Source organism: Toxorhynchites rutilus, chromosome 2, assembly GCF_029784135.1.
Source record: "Toxorhynchites rutilus septentrionalis strain SRP chromosome 2, ASM2978413v1, whole genome shotgun sequence".
Classification (NCBI taxonomy): domain Eukaryota; kingdom Metazoa; phylum Arthropoda; class Insecta; order Diptera; family Culicidae; genus Toxorhynchites; species Toxorhynchites rutilus.
In genome coordinates, this window is record NC_073745.1 from 209,983,495 (window position 1) to 210,007,691 (window position 24,197).

Below are 24,197 nucleotides of genomic sequence, written 5' to 3' on the forward strand. Positions count from 1 at the left end.
CAGCAAACCGCGGAGTGACCATTTGCCGTCTGCGCGAAATCCGCTTAGTGTCGAAATAGTTTAGCTCTGGTGGAAAAATTGGAAGCGACGGTTTATTGTGAAAAGTGCTGTGGCGTCGAGAGGAAAAAAGAAGAGGAAAACGATCGGGATAAAGAAAAACGATCCCCCTCTCGAGAACATCTTGCAGTGAGTTGCGGAAAACCATCAAACAGCTTTGGACCGACTTCAAAGCGATTGCACAGTTGCACAGAAGTGCAGAACAAATTACGAGGCGGTGTTCGCTGGCCAGAACTCTATTTGTCGAAGTGAATGTAGTGAAAAGTTGAACGCTGAAAAATCCCCAAAAAATCAAGAAGCAAGTCGAAAAGGAAGTGGTAAGCGAAAAGAGTGAATTTACAACCAGACGCCAGAACACAAGTGGAAAACTCTTAATCAGAAAGTTATTTTCACTCTCCGTGGATCTCGTCTTTTCCGGCATGCTTGTGCCCTCGAACGTAGCTTCCGAGCAAAACAAGCGAGAGGTGAAAATTAAATTTTGAACAAAAGTGAATTTCGATAGAAGCTATTCGGAGGAAAAAAAAGTTAATGAAGTTCGGTTGCCCGGGGAAGCGGGAGAAATACTTGAAAACAGTCAGCATCGTAAGTTATTTCTGCGAAGTGGAAAAGTAAGCAAGCAAAGGAGCAGAAACTACGACATAATCGGAGAAGTGAACGGTATTCGTCCGGAAAACAGCATAACCTCAAGAAAAATGCTGTCCTTTCTGTTGTTCATATTTCTAGCAGGTAAGTCTGACAACTTTTTGCAAAAATTTCCGATTTTTTTTTTGATGGATTTTTAAACATGTTTCGTTCAGTAAAAACAATCAATGTTTTACATATTAATAATCAGCTGAAGGTTGTCAACAAATAAAATGAAGATTCTTCAAGCACCATTAGTGATATCCCACTATTGGGAGCCTTTTAGCACGTAGTCTCCCTAGCGAAAGCGAAGGAGTTTTTATTGAAATTTATTTGTCTGCAGTGGATTGAAATGTCTCGTTTTGTTTCTTCCGCGCAGTTGCTGGGAAGGTTTTTTTTCTTTTTCGCATACCGGTGGCATTAACGTTGTTGGCCATCCATTGTGGGATTATCCCCGTCCGAATCCTGTTGCTTTCTTAGATGTGTGAAGACCTTACGTACCTGTGCGCACGTCAAACGTCGGCCAGACGGCGAAAGAGCAACGGCATAAGAGTAAGCAGTGATCCAGGTGGGAGTGAAGCCGGTGTGGGAAGCTTCTTGGTGTTGCGAGCAACTTTTGCGAAAATGGGAAATTATAGCCCCATTTATTGGCCTGACTAGCGCTAAGTCTTGACGGCTACTAATGGTGAGCTATGACGAGTTAGTATACCGATACCGAAGCTGCCCAGAATCCGTGTGTGAAGCTGCTATGCTCGAAAAAACAGACAATTGATATGAGGTTTTAATACTGAATAAGTTTCTGTGCGAACATTTTCCTCCTCTAGACGAGTCTGTAACCAGTTATTAGCGGTGTCAACTAGAACAAGTTCTATACTGATATGTCAATATGACAGTGATCCACGCCATGGTGTGTTTGAGAAGCTGTTATTAAACGTCGAACTGATCCTGACCGTAACATATACACTCGACAAAAAAATTAGAGGAACAGAATGCGAAGTCGGAAATTTCAAGTGATTTTTGACATGCTGTATCTTCGTGAAAAATCAACGCATATCGATGGAATGTGCACCATTTTGAAGCTACTACTTTCAGGTATTATAATATTTTACGTAAATATTTTTATCTTGGTGTGTGTAGGTGTAGTGGGCAACAATATCGAGAAGAAATGAAAAATCGTTTTTTCTTTATTTTTTCAAGAATATTCTGGACTAACCCAATTTTTTGCCAACCAACTCAACAGCAAATCCAATTTACTTTATCAATTAGCTTTTATTTGGTTCCAAGAACGTTCCAGTAGGAGCTTCCCACACAGAGATATTTCAGTTTGAATGAAAAACTACCCCTTCGTTTTTGATGATGAATAATTCAATAAACAGCCATCGCACCGCAAATCGAAGGCAGTTTTGAAAACTCCAATAAATTCTGCACAAGGATGATTTATTACTTTGACGAAAAAAAAATTATTTAAATTTTGGCATAGATTTAAAAAAAGTGCCAAAAACAGGATTTTTATAGTGTTTTACAAAATCCATTGTAGTTTTATTTTTTTTAATTTTTAGCCCAGTGTATTCCCTAAATATCCGTGAACGTTTCATATTGATACTTTCAGCCGTTTTTTCTTGCCGATTTTTCAAAGTTTTGTGTAAATTAGAGGAGCATTTAATCGCAACCGTATCAGAAGTACAAAATCCTGCGCGACTTTCGGAACGAACGATTCGTAACTTTCGTTTTCATGCGTTTGTATGTACGAATATTGTAAGGAGTGATGATACTCACACATATTCATACGCATTTCCACACATACACGCACTCCACACCCACAAACTCATGAAGGGGTAATTTTTCATTCAAACTGAAATATATATAATATATGAAAATATATATTAGGCTGTCAAAAAAGTCCTGTGGTATTTTTTTTTAATTTTCATTTGTTCATAAAATAGTTACAATCATCTGTTTTAAGTCAAATATGCGCCGTTTTGTTCGATGACTTGTTCCCAGCGAGATGCCAACTTCATAATACCCCTGTTATAGAAGCTCGCTTCCTTATTGGCAAAAAACTCGTATAGCCAATTTTCACAGGCCTCTTTTTTGGCTAACTTCTGACTACCTAGCTCGTTCGCCATGGACAAAAACAGGTGGTAGTCACTTGGTGCAAGGTCCGGACTATACGGCGGATGCAAAAGAACCTCCCATCCGAGCTCCCGGAGCTTCTGGCGCGTCACCAAAGAAGTGTGTGGCCTGGCGTTGTCCTGATGGAAGACAATGCGGCCTCTGTTTATCAAAGATGGCCTCTTCTTCATGAGTGCTACCTTCAAGCGGTCCAGTTGTTGGCAGTACAGGTCCGAATTGAGCGTTTGGCCATAGGGAAGCAGCTCATAATAGATTATTCCTTGACAATCCCACCAAACACACAGCAGAACCTTCCTGGCCGTTAATGAGGGCTTGGCCACCGTCTGAGCCGCTTCAGCGGGCTTCGACCACGACCGTTTGCGCTTCACGTTGTCGTAAATGACCCACTTTTCATCGCCAGTCACCATCCGCTCCAGAAACGGGGCGATTTTGTTGCGATTCAGCAGCGAGTCACATGCGTCGATACGGTCAAAGATGTTTTTTTGCGTCAACGTGTGTGGCACCCATACATCGAGCTTCTTTGTGAATCCAAGCTTCTTCAAATGGTTAATAATGGTTTGATGAGTTATCCCCAGCTCTTGGCCGATGCTACGGCTGCTACTATGCCGGTCTTTCTCGGCTAATTCAGCGATTTTGTCGCAATTTTCGACGACAGGCCTTCCGGAGCGTGGCGCATCTTCGACGACCTCTACACCAGAACGAAAACGTTGAAACCATCGTTGTGCAGTGGAAATGGAAACTGTATCGGGTCCATAAACTGCACAAATTTTATTGGCAGCTTGAGATGCATTTTTGCCTTTGTCATAGAAGTACTGTAAAAAATGTCGGATTTTCTCTTTATTTTGCTCCATATTTGCGACACTATAACTCACGAACAACTTAACCAAACAAAACACTGTCGATGACTATATTATAGCGCGGGAAAATACCTTTCCATCAAGCTATAGTATGACTCGATACAATGAATACAACTAGAACTACGCGTTTACAACGACACCTCGCGGAAATACCGCAGGACTTTTTCGACAGCCTAATATATACGTCCTACAGGAACTTCCTTGGAACCAAATAAATGCTGATTGATAAGGTTAATTGGATTTGCTGTTGAGTTGGTTGGCAAAAATTGAGTTTGTCCAGAATATTCTTGAAAAAAATGGGTGGGTTATATCTATGATATAACCGCAAGGTTGACGTGGGACTATCTTAGGGTAGCAATCATTTGTTTGTATTGATTAAATTTTTGATTGAATAGAACAATTCCCGAATTCAATTGAATTCAATATATTTGCCATGTGAGTAAAAAGATTGTATTATTCCATATAAGATCAATTCATGCATTCGTTACAAGTAAATTTAATGACAGTCCTTTTACGTTTGGTATGACGCCTAGCACAAAACATGTGAACGGAAGAATTGTCAAACGATTATTTTATTTTACGTTTCCTTCTGAAGTTTGCATCTCTCAAGTGTACGTATTTCTCGAACCGCGAATTTGCTTGATTTGATGAACTTCAGGCACTCAGTTTCGATTTTGACATGTACTTCGAACGCATATTGTTAATCAACAGGCGTCATCGCAGCAATAGGTTATCAACATCTTGCCCAATCATCAAATGGTATGCGTAGAAATTCAGTGAGCAGAGGATATGAAGGCATATCCTTCAATGCAATCTTCAATAGCCGGGCCAAAGCGTGGTGTTCGTATCCACTTTTGTAATCCGTGTTAGGAAAACACTTTTAGGAGTTCAAAAAAAAACATGCAAGTGCAGAAGTATCCGCGGAAGACCGTATTAAAAGAAAACATATTCTAGTTTGCACAAAGGCAAGCGAGTACAAAAGTACCCGCAGTTTGCATTTATTTGCTGAGCCGATTTCCCCAGTCATCCAGGTATTGAAGTCTGTGTTAAGCAAACACATTTCAGTCGGTACAAAAATGCCCCCGACTTGCATGAATTTGCAATGCCAATTTCCTCAGACACCTTGATTCTAAAGTCGGTGTTGGGGAAACATATTTCAGTTGGAACAAAAATACCCCCGACTTACATGTATTTGGAATGCCAATTCCCCACGCTCCTTGGATTTGAAGTCTGTGTTAGCGAAACACATTTCAGTTGGAACAAAAACACCCTTGACTAACATGTATTTGCAATGCCAATATCCCTGTGTTAGGGAAACACATTTCAGTCGGAACAAAAATACCCCCGACTTTCATGTATTTGCAATGCCGATCTCTCCAACACTGCTTGGTTTTGAATTCTGTGTTAGGCAACATACTTTCATGTATTTGCAATGCCGATTTTCCCAAGGCTGCTTGGTTTTGATGGCTGTGTTAGGGAAACCGTAGATCGGGCCAATCAAAATGAGGCAGTTAGGGCGTTTAGATAACGTTTAACATTTTACAGTTATTCAATTGTTCATCTAATGAAAAATAATATTTTATTAAGTACGATAGAAGCGTAGAAATATTGCCTATCAATTGATGCCAACATCTTTCCGATCCAGTAAGAAATGTTCGAGTTATAAGCATTCGGAATCTTTCATTTTTTCCTGCATGTTCCGTGTTTAGGTTTTCATTTTACCCCCCATATACTCCGGTTAGACGTAGTCCCACGTAAAAACAAAGAAAAATCGATTTTAAATTTTTTTCCCGTTATTGTTGCCCACTACACCAACACTTACCAAGATAACAATATGTACGAAAAATGTTCTAATACCTGAAAGTTGTAACTTCAAAATGATGCGCCTCCCATCGATGTGCGTTGATTTTTCACGAATATACAGCATGTCAAAAATCACTTAAAATATCCGACTTCGCGCTTTGCTCCTCTATTTTTTTTGTCGAGTGTATAATGATTCAAAAATCGTCCCCGTCTTTGATCGACTTGGAGCAGGACAAATTTTATGAGTTCAACATTTGTTGACATATGCACTGCGTTTAATCTATAGAACCTATATCTATATCAACTATAGAATCACTCCATTTTTCAGTGTTTTCAGATGTATGTAAGAGGTCAGTTGAGTTGAAATATACAGTGTAGTCTATATCAACTATCTTCATTTATAAGACTAACCATTTCAACTTTATTGTTATGTCCAGGAGCGAAACATTCAAAAAAATGGGGCGAGATGAAAAAACTCGCACTCCTGATGGGGCTGAACTCTAATGGGGCGGGATTTCTTCAGCTAGGGTAAATTTCTGCAATTTCTCCTTGGGAAAAGGGGACTCCAATATCGATCGCTACGTGGATCGCAGATGGTTTCGACGAGAAACACTCGGAGGACACTGTTTGACTTCTGCTATACAGCAGTAGTATCGAACAACGAACAATTAGTTTGTTTTGTTAAAGTTTTGTTTGTTTTGTTTGAGTTTTGTTAAAAACTCCGTTTAATACGTCTTACATTTTTTAAGGTTCGATGAAAAGTATCAAATTATGTGGAAAAACGCTGCTATAGCAACGAAAAATGTTGGGTTTGTTATATTGGAATAATTTCACATGACAAATTTTATAAAAATTACCCCAGTAGTAGAAATCCCGCCCCATTAGAGTTCAACCCCATCAGAAGAGATAGTTTTTCCATCTGGTTCTATAATTATGAAACACTGGATTTTTATTTGTTTCAATGTTTCGCGCCTGGGCACAACAATAAAGTTCAAATGGCCAGTAAATGAAGATAGTTATTATATCCTACACTATATACTTCAATTGAACCGACTTCTGACATATCTCTGCAGACTCAAAAAAATTATAGGAGGTTACGTCCAAGACACGACCGCATTGTTGACGTAGAATTAGGCTGTTATTTTATTCAAGTCGCTTGTTTATAACTTCGCATAATTTATGATGCTGCGAAAGTTCAGAAATAAAAAAAAATGTTTGGTAGAATGGTTTGGTCGCCCTCCAAATGGTTTTCTTCATAGTAGAATACGTTGTTATTTGTTATTGCCTCAGTGCGATCGCACCTCTAGACATCGTTCGTGCAACGTAAACCAACCAGCACCAAACAAGCGTTCAACATAGCATGCATACAGAGCCATACATTTGTGGCCCGAAGCGACTAGAAATATAAACACCTCTCATCGTTTTGCGCTATTCTAAAAAAAACGCTTCTGTTAATATTACATGCCTCGAATAGATTTGCATAGCTTTCTCATGCCCGATATTGGCGTTGTTGCCATCCTTAGTGGAGAAAGTTTTGCAACTGGCTCTCGAAACCAATTCGCACACTGAATTTCAGAACGACATTTACTTTCTTGGTAACTAAATAAAATTTTAAAAAACTAGAAGTGGGTTATATCTTTGATATAACCGCAAAGTGGACGTAGGACTAACGTTGACTTAGCAACAAATAAGTAACAAGCGTATAAATCTCAGACATTTCATCTCTTAGACATACCACTTCGTTTAGCCGGAAAAGAATTATTAACGCTCAAAGGGGGCATCAATTCCTCCTCGGAAATACCCAGCGCAAATAGTACCCACTCCCCAAGCCCGACAACTGGAATAATCGTTGATCCGGAGCAGGATTATTAACACTTGAGAAGGAATGGATTCCTCCTAGAAATTACACAGTAAAAATAAGGCCTCCTTCCCAACATTTCCAATTTCCCAATAACGAGGATCGATTGCAGCATTCGTAAACGAATATTGATATGTAATATAATATCCACTACACCATATTATATCGTGTTCTTCACTATCAAATCCATAGTCAATGGCACCCATCGATATCTCGATTTTCGCTAAATGGTCCGACTGCAGAGAAGAAATGGAATTGAAAAGCGACAAACGGGAGAAAGAGATGTTGGAAGTTGAAACGAGATTGGCAGAAAACTTCTGCATTTTATCATTCGAATAATGTGATTATCATACAACTTCGTTTTGCTAGGAGAGATTATTAATGCACAAAGGAGGAATCGAGTCCTCCGAGGAAATATCCAGCGCAAATTAGAATCGGCTATCGATTGCGGCATTCGTACACCAATAATTTTATATCACAAACTATTACAAATTTCGTATTCTTCATTAGCAAATCCATAGTCAATGGCACCCATCTGTATCGAATTATCATCGACATCACCATTTTCTCTAAATACTCCTTTCAGTTCGGCCTGCAAAAACTTTCCTGAACTCTAATCCATCAAATTTGTTGTCCCTGAGCCGTTGATTATAAGCCAAACGCTGCAAAGGTAGCTTGCGGATCAGCAATTCGGTCGACTTCTGATACCGACGAATTTCACGCAAAGAGATGGTATCGATGTGGCTTCTTCACACTTCCTGCGGCTGGTGCGCTTTTCCGAGCTGCTTTCGTGGTGCCTTACCACCGGTAGATTTACGAGCTGTCTGCTTGGTCCCGATGAAACGAGTCCTCACGGTACGAGAGTAGAGGTAGAAAAGAACGAAAGCAATGGAAGCGTTGTATTATAAACCATAACAGTATGGAATGTAAATCCCACCCCTTTTATTATATTCGTAGCTTAGCCTGAGAGAGAAACGAATAACATCGAAGTAAGTATACAGTAATGTATTTGAATCCGGGCGCTTTTTAATCCGGAAACTTTGCATTACATTCAATATCATACCACAGCCATAACATTTTTTTCATGTTGAATTTATGCGATTGATAGTTACTAATATAGTTAGAGACTAATGAACTCTCAGAGTTTAAAGTCTCTTTTATTCAAAACCTAACCTAACCTAATATAGTTACTGATAGTTACTTGATAGTTACTAATCAATCGCATTAATTCAACATGCACAAAATGTTGTGGCTGCGGTATGATATTGAATGTAACGCAAAGTGTCCGGATTCAAATAAATTCGTTTCTCTCTCAGGGTAAGCTACGAATATAAAAAAGAGGGTGGGGTTTACATTCTATACTGTTATGGTTTATAATATGACGCTTCCTTTGCTTTCGTTCATTTCTTACTCTACTCTCGCACCGTGAGAACTCGTTTGTTTGGGACCAAGCAGACAGCTCATTAGGCTTTTGGTGGTAAGGCACCACGAAAGCATCTCAGATAAGCGCACCAGCCGCAGGAAGTATGAAGCAGCCACATCGCTATCGATTGGGAACTTTGCGTGAAATTCGTCGCTATCAGAAGTCGACCGAATTGCAGATCCGCAAGCTACCTTTGCAGCATTTGGTTCGTGGAATTGCTCAGGACTTCAAAACCGACTTGCGCTTCCAAAGTACCGCGGTTATGACGCTGCAGGAGGCCTATTCGAAGATATCAATTTGTGTGCTATCCACGCAAAGCGCGTCACATTATGCCCAAGGACATCCAGCTGGCCCGTCGTATTCGAGAAGCGTGCTATTACCTTAGCATATAATCAAAGGTCCTTTTCAGGGCTCCAAATTTGATGGATTAGAGTTCAGAAAAGTTTTTTGCAGGCCGAACTGAGAGGAGCATTTAGCGAAAATCGTGGTGTCGATGATAATTTGATACCGATAGGTGCCATGAAAAATCCAAAACGAAATGTATTTGGTCGCAGCATTATATGATTTTCGCGATGTGAAAATTTTTCCGTTTTTCATGTTATGCATCCAATATTGGGTACGAAAATTTTCTACTGGGGAAAAATAATATTCAGAAGCTTTCCTGTTAATTGCGATTGATTGAAAAATCACAAAACCAAATGTATTTGGTTGCAGTGTTTTTGGATAGAAAACATTAAAATAAACTCTTTTGCATGAATGTATTTTTCAATTCCCAGGGGAACTGGCAGATTATTTTTCAGCAGCGATGGTAGCAAAGAGAGTTCCGCGCGTGTATATGTGTGTGTGGCGGCCCCTCCGATGCAGTGGCATCACTCTCCTCCTGATGGATCCCCTTCTGGCCTAAGGTGCATAAACAGGCTCTTGGTGACACCGTTTATCAGCGCTTTAATGATAAACGAAGTTAGCCTCACCACAACAGCGACAACATGCTCCAATCACTGTTCAATTATAACTGAGTAGGTTTCCGAGCGGCGCTCGCTTATATACTGATTGATGATTTCAATAGCCTGTTTTGAAAGCTATTTCAAAGCTATTGAAAGAAGTTTTTGGATGAAAAAGTAACAAGTAACATTTTATCTTTCGAATGATGCGTTTATCACACCATTTTGTTCAGTTGTCTAAGAGCTATTCAAAGTTATTTAAAAAAAAACAAAAACGGTTCTGGATATCAAAATCAACGGTTTTCAAACATAAATCAGCCGATACTGCTGCAATTTTACGTTCGATATTCGTATGAAGTTCATTAATCGTCGCTGGCTTGTCGGCATGGACCATAGACTTGACGTAGCCCCACAAGAAATAGTCTAACGGCGTCAAATCGCACGACCGAGGCGGCCAATTTACTGGGCCATTTCGTGAGATAACACGCTTGCCAAATTTGGTTTTCAATAAATGGATGGTTAAATTCGTTGTGTGGCTTGTGGCGCCGTCCTGTTGAAACCACATATTGTCCAAGCTCATATCATCCAATTCGGGCCAACATATTCGGTTATCATTGAGCGCTAGCGATTCCCATTCACAGTAACGTGCCGGTCTTAATCATCACGAAAGAAGTACGGCCCAAAGACGCCGCCGGACTATAAACCACACCGCACCGGGATGCAATGGTGACTCATGGAGTACGTGTGGATTGCTGCCTGACCAATAAGGCATATTTTGCTTATTGACGAAGCCATTCAGCCAGACATGAGCCTCATCGCTGAAATGATTGTTCGATAAAAATCCGGATTATTTTTAAGTTATTGCTCAGCCCAATTCACGAATTTAGGACGCTTTTGGTGGTTAAGCAGCTTCAATTCTAGCGTCAATTTGATCTTGTAAGGATGTACGCCATGATCTTCTCGCAAAATTCGCCACTACGACGTCACAGAGATGCCCAATCATGATATTGTAAACATTGGCTCATCTCTATTAAAAATCACCAAGCTAGTACCGCGAGGGAAGAGTCTAGAAGATCTCTCTTTCGTATCCTTCAAAGTTGTCGATCAAAAGCCGTATCTAAAATTGTCGGTGACTCATGGTACTGGCCTGATGGGGTAACCGTACGTACGTTTGAGCCTAAGCAAAAAAACGGATCATCCATCCGTCACCTAACTGCAACTTAGATCATCGCATCACAGGACGCACCGAATTAAGTACTACGGAAGACTTCTCTCCGTCTGACACAGTCGTGCTGCATCCTGAGTCTAACCAGCAGTGTCCAAGTCGTCCTGGCTCTGTGTTCAGTTCTGGAAACGAGCTGCCCCCTCTGGCAAGTACACTTTAAATACAAGCATTTCATACGTTGAAAATCCATCACATCGCAGCTTCTTCAACTCTGATAGTCTACATCACCTGGGACGCAAACCGTTCAGTATTATGGGAGACACTGAGCCCTCCAGCACAGTCGAGCATTTCCTGCCTGCAGTCAACAGTCGTCCCAGACCTGTGCTTGGGTCTGGTGGAAGAGTCGTCCAGCCTGTAATATCAGGAAAGTATCCATTGTTTTCATCTTGTTCTCCACACAATGGATCTTCGCGTTACAGCGACCGTGTCCCATGTAACCATAACACACTACTGGAACATAACGTACTCATCCATTACCTGAATGTTGGAGGCATCAACACGTCAGTGGCGCAATACAGATTGGCTTGTTCAGACGCCTGTTACGACATCTATGCATTCACGGAGACATGGTTAAAAAACAGCACACTCTCTAGGCAAATATTCAGCACAGAGTTCACAGTATATCGCACTGAACGGTCACGAGACACGAGCCCTAAAAGTAATGGTGGTGGAGTTTTACTTGGGTCAACTTTTCAATCTCGACAGCTCCATCCACCGAATTGCACAGGTGTTGAACAACTGTGGATGTCCTTCACTCTACAATCAAAAACTGTTTGCATTTGTGTTGTATACCTGCCTCTCGACCGAGTAAGAGATTCTGAATTGATAAATCACATACATTTCTGCATAATTCAAGAACTAATCAGGCAAACTGAACCAAATTTGACATGTGGAGGTTTTAGGGGGCAAGAAACATTTCTAAAGTGGTTCAACACTCCTCCCACCTTTCGGATGGAGGGGTGGGTGATGTCATAGAAATGTAAAACAAATTTCTGCATAACTCGAGAACTTAACAAGCACAATTTGGGATGTGAGGGTGTTTGGGTATGAGAAATGTTTCTATGATGGTATGACACCCTTCTTCCTCTGGAATGGAGAGGGGGTCCCATAAAAATATTACACATATTTTAACCAAAAATATTCCAACCAAACATGACAATTGAAAATTTTCGGAAAACTCTGAAAGAAAAAGGGAAAATTCGGAAAATTAAATTCCCATATGTTCAACACACGATGAAACGCACTCCTATATCTTCTTCTATCTATACCAATAAAAAAGTATCGTCGAATGTGTTGATAAGATCAGAACTCGAGGAAGGAATTGTCCGATTTAGGGCTGTCTTTATTCTATCATATTTTCTGTGTAAAACATTTATTCCAAGTAACGGAGAAACATGTTATTTGCAAGTGGTTGAGAAATCTTGAATGAGAATTTTGTCTGAAAAAAATCTGATATTATAATGATGAGTTTTGTTAGAAATACTAGGAATTTTCAATTAATCAAGAGTTCTGTGATTAGACCCATGAACTTGCTCATAGTAGGAAACCGTGAATGTTTGAAGGTATTGATAACAAAAAACAAATTTTGGGCGGGTCAGCTAGTTAACACATGAATTCTCTCTTCTGGATTTTTTTTTATTTTTATTTTTATTTTATTTTCTTGTTATTGGTGATTTCAATCTATCTTCACTCAAATGGTGTGTAAACGATGCCGGATTCCTCTACAATCAATCCAATGCGAATCATAGACTGCTCGATCTATGTTTTCTCAGTCAGGAGCTAATTTCCAACTGCTCAATTTTTGAGGCACCTGAGCCACTAGTGAAACATCGCATTCACCATCCACCTCTACCAGTATTGCTAAAATTCTGCCAGGTTTTTCCTTTCCGAAACGCCACAGAAAGCATCTCATACGACTTTTGGAAAGCTGACTTCGTTAGAATGATCGCTTTTCTCAACAACATTAAATGGGATGAAGAAATGCGTCAGGTTGTCACTTGAATGTTGCATCGAATATATTTACATGTATAGTTGGTTACGCAATCGACCGGTTCGTACCAAAGAAAATTCCGCTCTCACCAATTCACCCTCCATGGTCCAACCATCGTTTGAAGCGCCTAAAAACCCTCTAAGCGGGCTGCTTTGAAAACGTTTTGCAAACTGCGAACAGAAGAATCGAGAAATAAATACATACGAATCAGCAAACAGTATAAGGCGCTCAACAAACATCTCTATCGCAATCATCAGTATCGTCTTCAACATAAGCTTAGATGTAATCCCAAAAGATTCTGGAATCACGTGAAAGATCATCATAAGGAATCCGGCCTTCCTTCCACGATGTCCAATGGAGATCGGAAAATGTCTACCGTTGATGGAATCGCCGATCTGTTCATGGCACATTTTCGCAGTGTTTCCACTTCGCTGTTTCTGATTAACTCGTTTCAAATGCTGCAAGAGAAGTTCCCATGGACTTAGCCATTGAACCCCATCCACATTTATCGAGAGATGACGTTCGTAAAGCTGGTCTTCGTTTGAAAAACTCCACCTGCATTGGTCCCGATGGAATCTCCGCCTTGGTGATTAAATACTGTATAGACGTCCTGAGTACACCACTTGCAGCCATATTCAACCTCTCATTGAAATCTGGAATTTTCCCTAACGGTTGGAAGAATTCGCTCATTTTTCCTGTTTTTAAGAAAGGCGACAAGCATTCTGTTACGAACTATCGAGGCATTGCGGCATTGTATGCTGTGTCCAAACTTTTCGAATTAATCGTCCTAGACTACGTTAAACACAGTTGTTCCAGTTATATAGCCGCTGAACAACATGGATTCATCAACAAATCTAGTGCAATACACATCATTTATAATTCGCGAGCTTGATAACGGGAAACAGGTTGATGCTGTCTATACTGACTTGCTGTTGCCAAACTAGAGCGACTTTGCTTCCATGGTACACTCCTCAACTGGCTTCGATCTTATCTCACGGGTCGTCAAATGTCTGTCAAAATAGGCGATCATGTTTCGCAACCTTTTCCTGTGACTTCTGGTGTACCACAAGGCAGTCATCTCGGTCCATTCGTTCTTCTTGAATGGCGTTAACGTTCTCTGTGGAACTTTTGCCGTCTCAACGTATGCATCAACTAGCGTCACTTCTTAATACTTAGTTGAGATTTCTTAAGCCAAATAACACGCCTTCAATGTATTCCGAGGGGCAAGCTCTAGAATACGCCTAACAACAGTGCAATTCAAAGGAATTTCTCTGACGAAAAATCTCCCGGCCAGTACGGGAATCGAACCCGAACACCCGACATGATAATGTGAGACGCTAACCACTCGGTCACGGGTCCATTCGTATTTCTACTGTATTTGAATGACATTCACTTCTCAATCAAATTCCAGAAACTGTCTTATGCGGATGATTTCAAGCTGTACCATGTCATAAACGATCGCACTGACGCAGTTTTCCTTCAACAACAGTTGGACATATTTGCTGAGTGGTGTCAAAACAATATGATGATACTGAATGCTTCGAAATGCTCTGTCATCAGTTTCTGTAGAAAAGAAAAGAAATCACCCACCTGCTTTACATACTCTCTTCGTGAGCAGTCACTAAACCGAGAGTCTATTGTGAAGGATTTGGGAGTAATGCTTGTTTCTAATCTCACCTTTAAACAGCATGTGTCATATGTCGCCAGCATAGCATCTTCTCTGCTTGGATTTATATTTCGCTATGCAAAGGATTTCAGAGACATTGCATATTTGAAAACCTTGTACTGTTCAATAGTCCGCTCAACATTAGAATAATGTTCAGTAGTTTGGGCACCGTTCTACAATAATGCAGTCAATCGTATTGAGTCCATTCAGAGGAGATTTGAACACTTTGCTCTTCGAAAACTACCCTGGAGGGATCCCGTTAACCTGCCAAGTTACGAAATTAGATGTAATTTGTTGAGCCTGCAACTTCTAAATGTGCGTCAAGACCTGTCTAAGGCAATGTTTGTTGCTAATCTATTACGGTCAGATATAGACTGCGTTGCACTTCTCCAACAGTTAAACATACACACAAGACGAACAAATTTACGTTCCCACTTATTTCTGAATATTCCGGCATTGCGTACAAACTATGGTGCAAATAAACCTCTGACCAGCATGTGTGAAATATTAAACAAATGTTATTATATATTTGACTTTAATAATTCTCGTGCTAGTCTAAAGTTTATGTTTTACGATATTTTATCACCATGACTATTGAATGTATAACTTGTTTGTAATAATGTAATAATGTTGATGTTATGTATAAGCTAGTTTAAGTAAATTGTATCTATTGGTTTGAATGTAATCTGTAATACAATAAGTGGTTTTGTGCTCTTACGGGCTGGTGCATGGTCTGCTCTGTTCCGTGTAGGTTCTTTCCTCTCAAATCTATGGCAATTTGTGTTTTATTTTTGTGGCAACACCCACCTACTACATTCCTCGAGAATTGATCAAGCAAATGAAACCAAATTCTATGGTAGTTAGACACTCCTCCCCCTCGCTTAGGGTGGGCTATCATACAAATGAAAAACAAATTTCTGCATAAATTGAAAACTAATCAAACAAATGGAGCCAAATTAAGCATATGAAGATTTTAGGGGGCACGAAACGTTTCTATGGTGAATAGATAGGGGTCTGTCTATATTCTATCATATTTTCTGTATAAAACATTTATTCCATGTAACGGAGAAACATGTTATTTTCAAGTGGTAAAAAAATCTTGAACGAGAATTGTGTCTGCAAATAATCTGATATTATAATGATGAGTTTTGATAGAAGTACTAGGAATTTTTTAGTAAAAGGTAGATTTAACGGGGTCGACTAGAAAATCAATCAATGAACAGTTCTGTGATTGTACTCATGAACTTGCGCTTAGTAAGAAAACGTGAATGTTTGAAGGTATTGATAACAAAAAACAAATTTTGGGCGGCACGAAGTTTGCCGGGTCAACTAGTAAATAAATTGCGCGTTCGCTTAGTAAGCGATCGATCGTGAGTTCAAAACTCAGGGCCCCCATTGACCATCTTTGTGTTGTTACAGAATAGCTACGTCCACGCAACAATCATCAGCGATGGAGAACGATCCACGGTCGAAATAAGATCGATTCATCCATACAACTGCTCTGCTCTGCCAGACACATCGGGCTACTGTTCTATAAATAACTCAACAATGGATCAACGACTGTCTCCGCTGTCCAGTCTTAACTGGATAATGGAAGAACAGATAGAAAACTCTTACGCCTAAATGGCTACTGTGTAAATTTGTACCATTTGCAATGGTATAGAAGGGAACACTCTAACGCCGAAAAATGGCAACTGTGTAATGTGCTAATTATAGATATGATAAATATGTGACATGTACACGATTAAAACTCGGCTCTGTTACAGCTAAAATGCCAATGAGCCTAAAATAAACAAAAGGGATAAAAAAAACTAGTAAATAAATAAATAAATAAATAAAGTATACTGTTTACATCGTATTTTTATCGCTGTCAAATTTTCGAAAATAAAAAAAAAGGGGTCACGCGGAAAGCAACGTCGCTAATTGGTTTTGCGCAAGCACCTGGAAAATCCTCAACTCTCTCATCGGGACATCGGAAAACAACTGGGAATTGTGCAGTCAAAATACGGCAAAATACGGTGGGAAAGTCACGAGCCCGGAAATTGTACACTACGGTGGCAGCGAAAATGGTCATGTCAAATTTCAAAAACCGACCATGTACATTTTGTTTATTGGCCCAAAAAAATTACCTGTGCAAAATTTCAGCTCAATTGGACATGATTTAGGGGTGCCTCAAAGCTCTCAAAGTTTTGATTTATTCATCCTCGAAAATCTTCAAGGAAAAGTTGGAAAATCGACTTAAATGACTTAAAAATGCATGAAACGTCGAGATCTGGTGTTATCTCGAACAAAGTTTTTTGGCCGAAAATCGACCTCTTGGGACTTAGCCTGATTGGCCAAAAAATCAAAACTTTGAGTATTGAGTCCCAAAAGGTCTATTTTCGGCCAAAATTTTTTTTGATATGACACCAGATCTCGACGTTTCATGCATTTTTAAGTCATTTGGCATCGAAAAAAAAATCGATTTTACAACTTTTCCTTTACTCCCCCCTTGGAAGATTTTCGAGGATGAAAAAATCAAAACTTTGAGCACCCTTAAATCATGTACGATTGAGCTGAAACTTCGCACATATATTTTTTTTGGATATCAGATATGCTGGTGGCGACGCTTTTCTATCTCCTCTTGAAATCATTAATGCCATTCGCTTTCTTCTGAGTTTCGAACAGTTTTCGCTTAATCAGAGCCCAGTACTTTTTCACTGGGCGAAGTTCTGGACAGTTCGGTGGATTTGCTGTTTTTGGCACATATTTGACCTCATGTGCATTATACCATTCCAGGATGAATTTTGCATAGTGACAAGAGGCCAAATCTGGCCAAAACAACGCTGTAGAGTCGTGGCTTCTTATGAACGGTAGCAACCGCTTCTGGAGACATTCGTTCTCGTAGACATCTTTGTTGATAGTGCCGGTAGAGACGAAAGGTTTGGATTTTCGGTCACAACTGCATATGGCCTGTCAAACCAAGTACTTTTTGGAGAATTTAGACTGCTTCTTGGTCCGGAAACACTCGGCCACGGCATTCCTTCACATTTCAGTATAAAAAGCGAGACCCGGAAGCTGTTTGAAGTTTCGAGAACATAAGTTTCATCGCCCATTATGGTGCATGAACATTTTTGCAAAAACTGGGTGTAGAGCACCTTAGCACGGCTTTTTGCAGTGAAATTTTCCTTATCATCACGATTGGGCACCTTTTTCACTTTGTACGCCTTCAGTCCATGCCTCTGCTTCTCTTTTTGCACATATGATTTTGATTTTCCAACCTTTCGAGCTACATTTCTAACTGAAAGGTTAGGATGTTTCTCAACAATGGCAACCAATTTTCGGTCCATCTGTCGAGAGCATACTTTTCGATTTGTTCCGCTTCCAACCTTCTGATCCACAGTTAAGCGCTGGTCAAACGAATTGCACACACGGTACTCTTCGGCAGTTTTAGCTTTTTGGCGAGATCGCGTTCCGACAGTGTTGGCTTTTGCTGCCGTTCGCGCAAAATTCGTTTGCGTACTTCCACTTGATTCGACGCCATTTTACCAAACTGTCTTCTTCTTGAATGGCGTTAACGTTCCCTGTGGAACTTTTGCCGTCTCAACGTATTTACTAACTAGCGTCATTTGCTAATACTAAGTTGAGATTTCTTAAGCCAAATAACACGCTCTGAATGTATTCCGAGTGGCAAGCTCTTGAATACGCGTGATCGCGTGCAAGTCGAAGGAAACTTATTTGACGAAAAATCCCCGGCCAGAACGGGAATCGAACCCAAACACCCGGCATGATAATGTGAGATGCTAACCACTCGGCCACGGGTTTTACCAAACTGAAGAAGAATGTAAACATGTTGGACATCGAAATAAAGAGGAGGGTTTCAGCTGTCATGTAAGTAAAATATTTCATTGATTAGTGAAATATTTCATAAACTACACTGAAAGAAAAGTGTCCGAAATTTAACGTGGACAGGCTTTATGTTCTATTAATGTCTACCACCACTTACCGCTAAAACCATCTACACGAGAATGGCGGAAGTTGTATATTTATGGTGTCGGCACTTATGTCACAAATACGGTTAAGTTAGTTGAGCTCTGGTGAAATAAATCATACCTATTGCTATTATTTCACACCTTCTCAACTGTTCAACAACTTCAATGCTACCAAGTAGAATTTCAATTGTATTTCCGAGCCTTATTTTTCTTCGTTGCAATTTACGTTTTAGCACCGTAGCATCATGGTTATATATTTAAAAAATCGAACAGTGATGATCTAATGCTGAGGAATAAACACATTAAAACAGTATTTCGAGTAAACAAAACTGTAATAACCTTAAACGATGACATTAATAAGGTCAGAGCTTCTATTGGATGTCGGATGCATTGTATAGAATTCACATTTGTTCAGCCTCAGTCTCTACAAATGACCCAAAATAATCCAGAAGTAGATAAATATTCACATTTACATAACATCAAATACAGATCGCACGAGTCAAATCTCATATTATGTTGCGATCCATATAATCCGTTTTTCAACAGCTTGAAGTATAATTTATCAAATATGTTTTGTTTTCTTCTGACTTAGACAAACTTTTATCTGAATAAATTACCATAATTAGCAGCCACGGTTCCGTCAAGGTAGACTTTTAGGCAGAAAACATACCTAAACATTCATAACACCAATGAAAATTAATGGCTTTATGTTGCAGTGCATAATTATCGCGTTTAGTATCATTTGCATGATTATCGTTCAATCTGCTTTGATAATCAACTACAGTTTTGTTATTTCGCACTTTCTCACCATTTCTTTTCACTTTTCATTCAGTATTCGGATGGTCAATAGCGGAAGCATAAAAATTTCTCTTTCAAAAATGTGTGGTGTTGCTTTATCTACCGTAGCTAAAAATAACCCCGAATTGAACCATATTAACATCTAATCATGCCTCTTTTATTTGATTTTGGTATAGCCCCAGTGGCGCTGCGTGCCGATAGGACTACCACCCTTCCATCGGCGGTGTTGGCCACAGAGAGTGCAGATGATAACGTCCATAAACCAAATACATCCATCAATTTTCGCAAACCAAAAAGAGCCAACGGAGAAATACCATTGTTGATTATTCGACCGATTGACAAGAAGAAGAAAATTTACTTCAAGGAACCAGTGGTGAAGATTATGTCCGGCGGAGTCGCGTCGTATGTGAATTACCCCGGTGAGTTGAAATCTGCGTTATGACTGCTGTTCACACTGATTATTTTCACATTTTATTTTCACAGAGATCCATCCAAGCAACGATGAAACTTTCGCTCTCGAGCACATGTTACCAATCCTGGGACTGGAATCAATGGTTCTCAAGAATTCACCCAAAGGTCAGCATGTGCCGAATCACTTTGTTCCTTCGCCACAGTTCAAACCGTCGGACGTTCATTACTACTCACAGAAAAACAACGATGATGGATATGCCCAGCATTCGCTGAGTGCACATAAACATACCGAAGTTGCTTCCGCACATCCAATATCTTCTCCACCGGTGTCTTTATCCAGTTACATATCACCAATCAATATAGAGGATCACCTGTTAAAGTTTGGCCAACAGCCCAACAGTAATGCGGAAGGGGCGCCTCAATATTCAGCGTTGGTGCAGGAGAAACCAGCATTCGTCAAACCGGAGTTGTTACCCAACAAATATAATTTCAACAAACCACAAACAGAAACCAGAGAAAACGTTAAAACTATCCCGTTAAATAATCATCCTGGACTAGGAGCGGGTAATCATATCTTCCTCAACGGCGAATCACATAAGCATCACAATTTAGGGCATGGTTTCCACCCTCCGCCTCCTTCGAAGTGGCAGGAACACTATGTCTACAAGCCCCAGATAGTTAGTCCATTGTCGATTTCCACAAGTCACTTCAACGTGGTGAACCCGAACGCAGCCAATACTCATGAGCAAAGCCATCACAGACCACACCATCATTCATATCATTCCGCTCCTCAAGCCCAAACACATTTGAATTTCTATATTCCCAAGGAAATTGATACCCATCCTCAATCACACTTTCAACAACATGTCGCACAGCAGTCGATCCCGCGACCTACTGTATCACTGAAACCGGTTCAAAGTGAAGACCACGAAATCATCCCCCGACAACCCACCCACGAGGAACCCACGGAAGCAGCCGAAAGGCCAAACGGGCTTAACACACAGGTACTGACGAATCACCAAAATGGTGGTCATCAATCCAGCTACTATATCCACAAGCAGTTTGAATTCTCGAAGCCAAACAGCAACGACAACAGGGTCGTCACCGAATTCTACGGCACTCAGAACCGAACCAAGGGAGCCAGGGCTCCACCACAATTGGACGCATCTTCTTTCTCCGCCCAGCCGTATCTTCCAATCAACCAAGCCAGACCTCATCAACAGCTGGCATCCGCACTCACTCTGCAACCCTCACAGCAGAAAAACCAGCATTCCCAGAAACACCGAAAAATCAACCGAAGGAACCACGATACAGCCAAGCCGCCGACGGAACTTCGGCCGGCCGTGGAACAGGAGACTTCCGATACAATTCAATCTATAAAGACGGTGGAACCAGCGGAGAAGCAGCCAACGGAGGTGAAGGTTGATAGTAAGAACACAGCCCAGCCACGAGTAGATGACAATCAGGAGAAACAAGCAGCCACCAGTGAAGGGTCGACTACGCGGCCGGCCAAAAGGAACATAAAACAACGGTGGTAAGTTGTCACATTGGATGTAATTTGAATTTTTCATGATGTGAGTGAATGAATTTCGCCCCAACTCGTCTCGAAGTTGGCTGAACTGTCTCAGAATTCTTTGAAACTTTGTGTGGATGTGGAGATATTGCCTAATTAGATACCAATTTCAATTTTAACAGAAATAAGTTTAGAATACTTACTAGAAGATAATTTTGTTTGTCTGTTTTTATAAATAGCTCAATGGCAACTTATACGAAATGTGTTCTATGAAAATGGTGAATTCAGAAACGGCTCACATTGTTGAAAAATTAAAGGTAATCTACATGGCTGCAAATCGTCCGTATATTACAAAATAGGAAATCTTTGAAATGTTTGTATATTTGGGAGTAAAATTCTCTTTCTCTCAGACTAAACGTCAGCTTGGGATTGTACTAGAAAAAAAACCCAAACGATGTCAACGGAGATCGAACCAAGGCCGGCTGGAATGCGAGACTGTTTTATTCGACCACGTTATCCACATAGCCACTGGTGCTGTTGCATAAATGCGTGATAATATTACACCTTATTATAAGATGGAAAGTGTTTCCTATTAGTGCTTATTTGCAATGTGTTTCTTGTTTCGCTCGCACATATTGCTCTTATATTACTATAGCATACCTAATAGAAATGTTTTGACGTAGGACTACGTCTTTCATTCCTGTACCGGGGTGTAAGTTCAATGTTTTAAAAACGAGAGCTTGATGCTTGGAGTGCAAGGTTTTGAACGTTGATACCTCTTTGCCGGCTCCATTCGAAAGACGAAATGTCCAAGAGTGATATGATTGTTAATTATTGACCAGAAAGCTTATTTCGATTCCATAAAAAATGTTTTGAAAACAGGCTATTGAAATCACACAAATCTGTATATAACCTGGTGCCCACGCGGAACTAGAGCAACTAGAGACTATTAGCAACTAGAGACTTGGGGCTTTTCAACAAAGCCAAACTCGTCTTTGTTACATATGATTTTCATGAAGAAAATCGATTTGCATTTACTAGTTGCGTGAACACCCCCAAAATCGGACTAACAAACATTATTTACCCTATCATACAAAAAACTGCAGTGCGCCAAGCGGTTGCCATAATAATCATGTGGATAAACCAACACCAGTGCATCGGACAAACCATGATCAGAAATGAGGTCATCGGGATGCATGATTTATATTAGGCTGTCAAAAAAGTCCTGCGGTATTTCCGCGAGGTGTCGTTGTAAGCGCGTAGTTCTAGTTGTATTCATTGTATCGAGTCATACTATAGCTTGTTGGAAAGGTATTTTTGCGTGTATAATATAGTCCTTGACAGTGTTTTGTTTGGTTAAGTCGTTCGTGAGTTATAGTGTCGCAAATATGGAGCAAAATAACGAGAAAATCCGACATATTTTACAGTACTACTATGACAAAGGCAAAAATGCATCTCAAGCTGCCAATAAAATTTGTGCAGTTTATGGACCCGATACAGTTTCCATTTCCACCGCACAACGATGGTTTCAACGTTTTCGTTCTGGTGTAGAGGTCGTCGAAGATGCGCCACGCTCCGGAAGGCCGGTCGTCGAAAATTGCGACAAAATCGCTGAATTAGCCGAGAAAGACCGGCATAGTAGCAGCCGTAGCATCGGCCAAGAGCTGGGGATAAGTCATCAAACCGTTATTAACCATTTGAAGAAGCTTGGATTCACAAAGAAGCTCGATGTATGGGTGCCACACACGTTGACGCAAAAAAAACATCTTTGACCGTATCGACGCATGTGAATCGCTGCTGAATCGCAACAAAATCGACCCGTTTCTGAAGCGGATGGTGACTGGCGATGAAAAGTGGGTCACTTACGACAACGTGAAGCGCAAACGGTCGTGGTCGAAGCCCGCTGAAGCGGCTCAGATGGTGGCCAAGCCCTCATTAACGGCCAGGAAGGTTCTGCTGTGTGTTTGGTGGGATTGTCAAGGAATAATCTATTATGAGCTGCTTCCCTATGGCCAAACGCTCAATTCGGACCTGTACTGCCAACAACTGGACCGCTTGAAGGTAGCACTCATGAAGAAGAGGCCATCTTTGATAAACAGAGGCCGCATTGTCTTCCATCAGGACAACGCCAGGCCACACACTTCTTTGGTGACGCGCCAGAAGCTCCGGAAACTCGGATGGGAGGTTCTTTTGCATCCGCCGTATAGTCCGGACCTTGCACCAAGTGACTACCACCTGTTTTTGTCCATGGAGAACGAGCTAGGTAGTCAGAAGTTAGCCACAAAAGAGGCCTGTGAAAATTGGCTAACCGAGTTTTTTGCCAATAAGGAAGCGAGCTTATATAACAGGGGTATTATGAAGTTGGCATCTCGTTGGGAACAAGTCATCGAACAAAACGGCGCATATTTGACTTAAAACAGATGATTGTAACTAATTTTATGAACAAATGAAAATTCATAGGGTGACCATTTCGATTTTAGGGTGGTTCAAAAAATCAATTATTTCCACTTTTTCCCAAAAATGACTTTTTCTAACAATTCATAACTCTTGAACCACTGAACCGATTTAGGTGATCAACATATCAAATTGAAGCCAATGAACTAGCCTTTTATTTAATTGAACTAGCAAAAAAAATGAATTTCGTTTTCGTAATTATTGATTGTAGTTTTTTTTTTGGTTTTCATGGTTTTGGACTAGAGGGCCCTATATTTTTAAATATTTTTTCTTGAAAGATTTTTTACATAACATATCCAAAAATCAGAGAGGTATTTTTTTCGTTTTGAAGTTATAATTTTTCAAAGTTAATCGATAGTCTAAAAAATGAAATTTTTCCCTTTTTTCCAGAAGTTCAAAAATTCATAACCTTGAATTTTTGACCGTTTCACATGATCGACATATGAAATTGAAGCCAATGAGTTATTCTTTCTTAA

The 24,197-nt window shown here is 40.3% G+C and overlaps 1 protein-coding gene across 2 annotated transcripts in view; it reads left to right on the top strand.

Annotated features, from left to right (window-relative positions):
• Window positions 1-24,197, top strand: part of LOC129771821 (uncharacterized) — a 28,899-nt gene continuing 4,702 nt past the window's right edge. Inside the window, exons 1-3 of one of the 2 annotated variants that reach the window (XM_055775882.1) lie at window positions 1-783; window positions 19,520-19,762; window positions 19,827-21,288. In XM_055775882.1, coding sequence (XP_055631857.1) covers window positions 750-783; window positions 19,520-19,762; window positions 19,827-21,288 — 1,739 coding nt within the window. In that variant the 5' untranslated portion in view covers window positions 1-749. Of the gene's footprint in view, window positions 784-1,185; window positions 1,364-19,519; window positions 19,763-19,826; window positions 21,289-24,197 lie in introns of those variants that run through there. The other variant, XM_055775884.1, reaches the window with a different exon arrangement.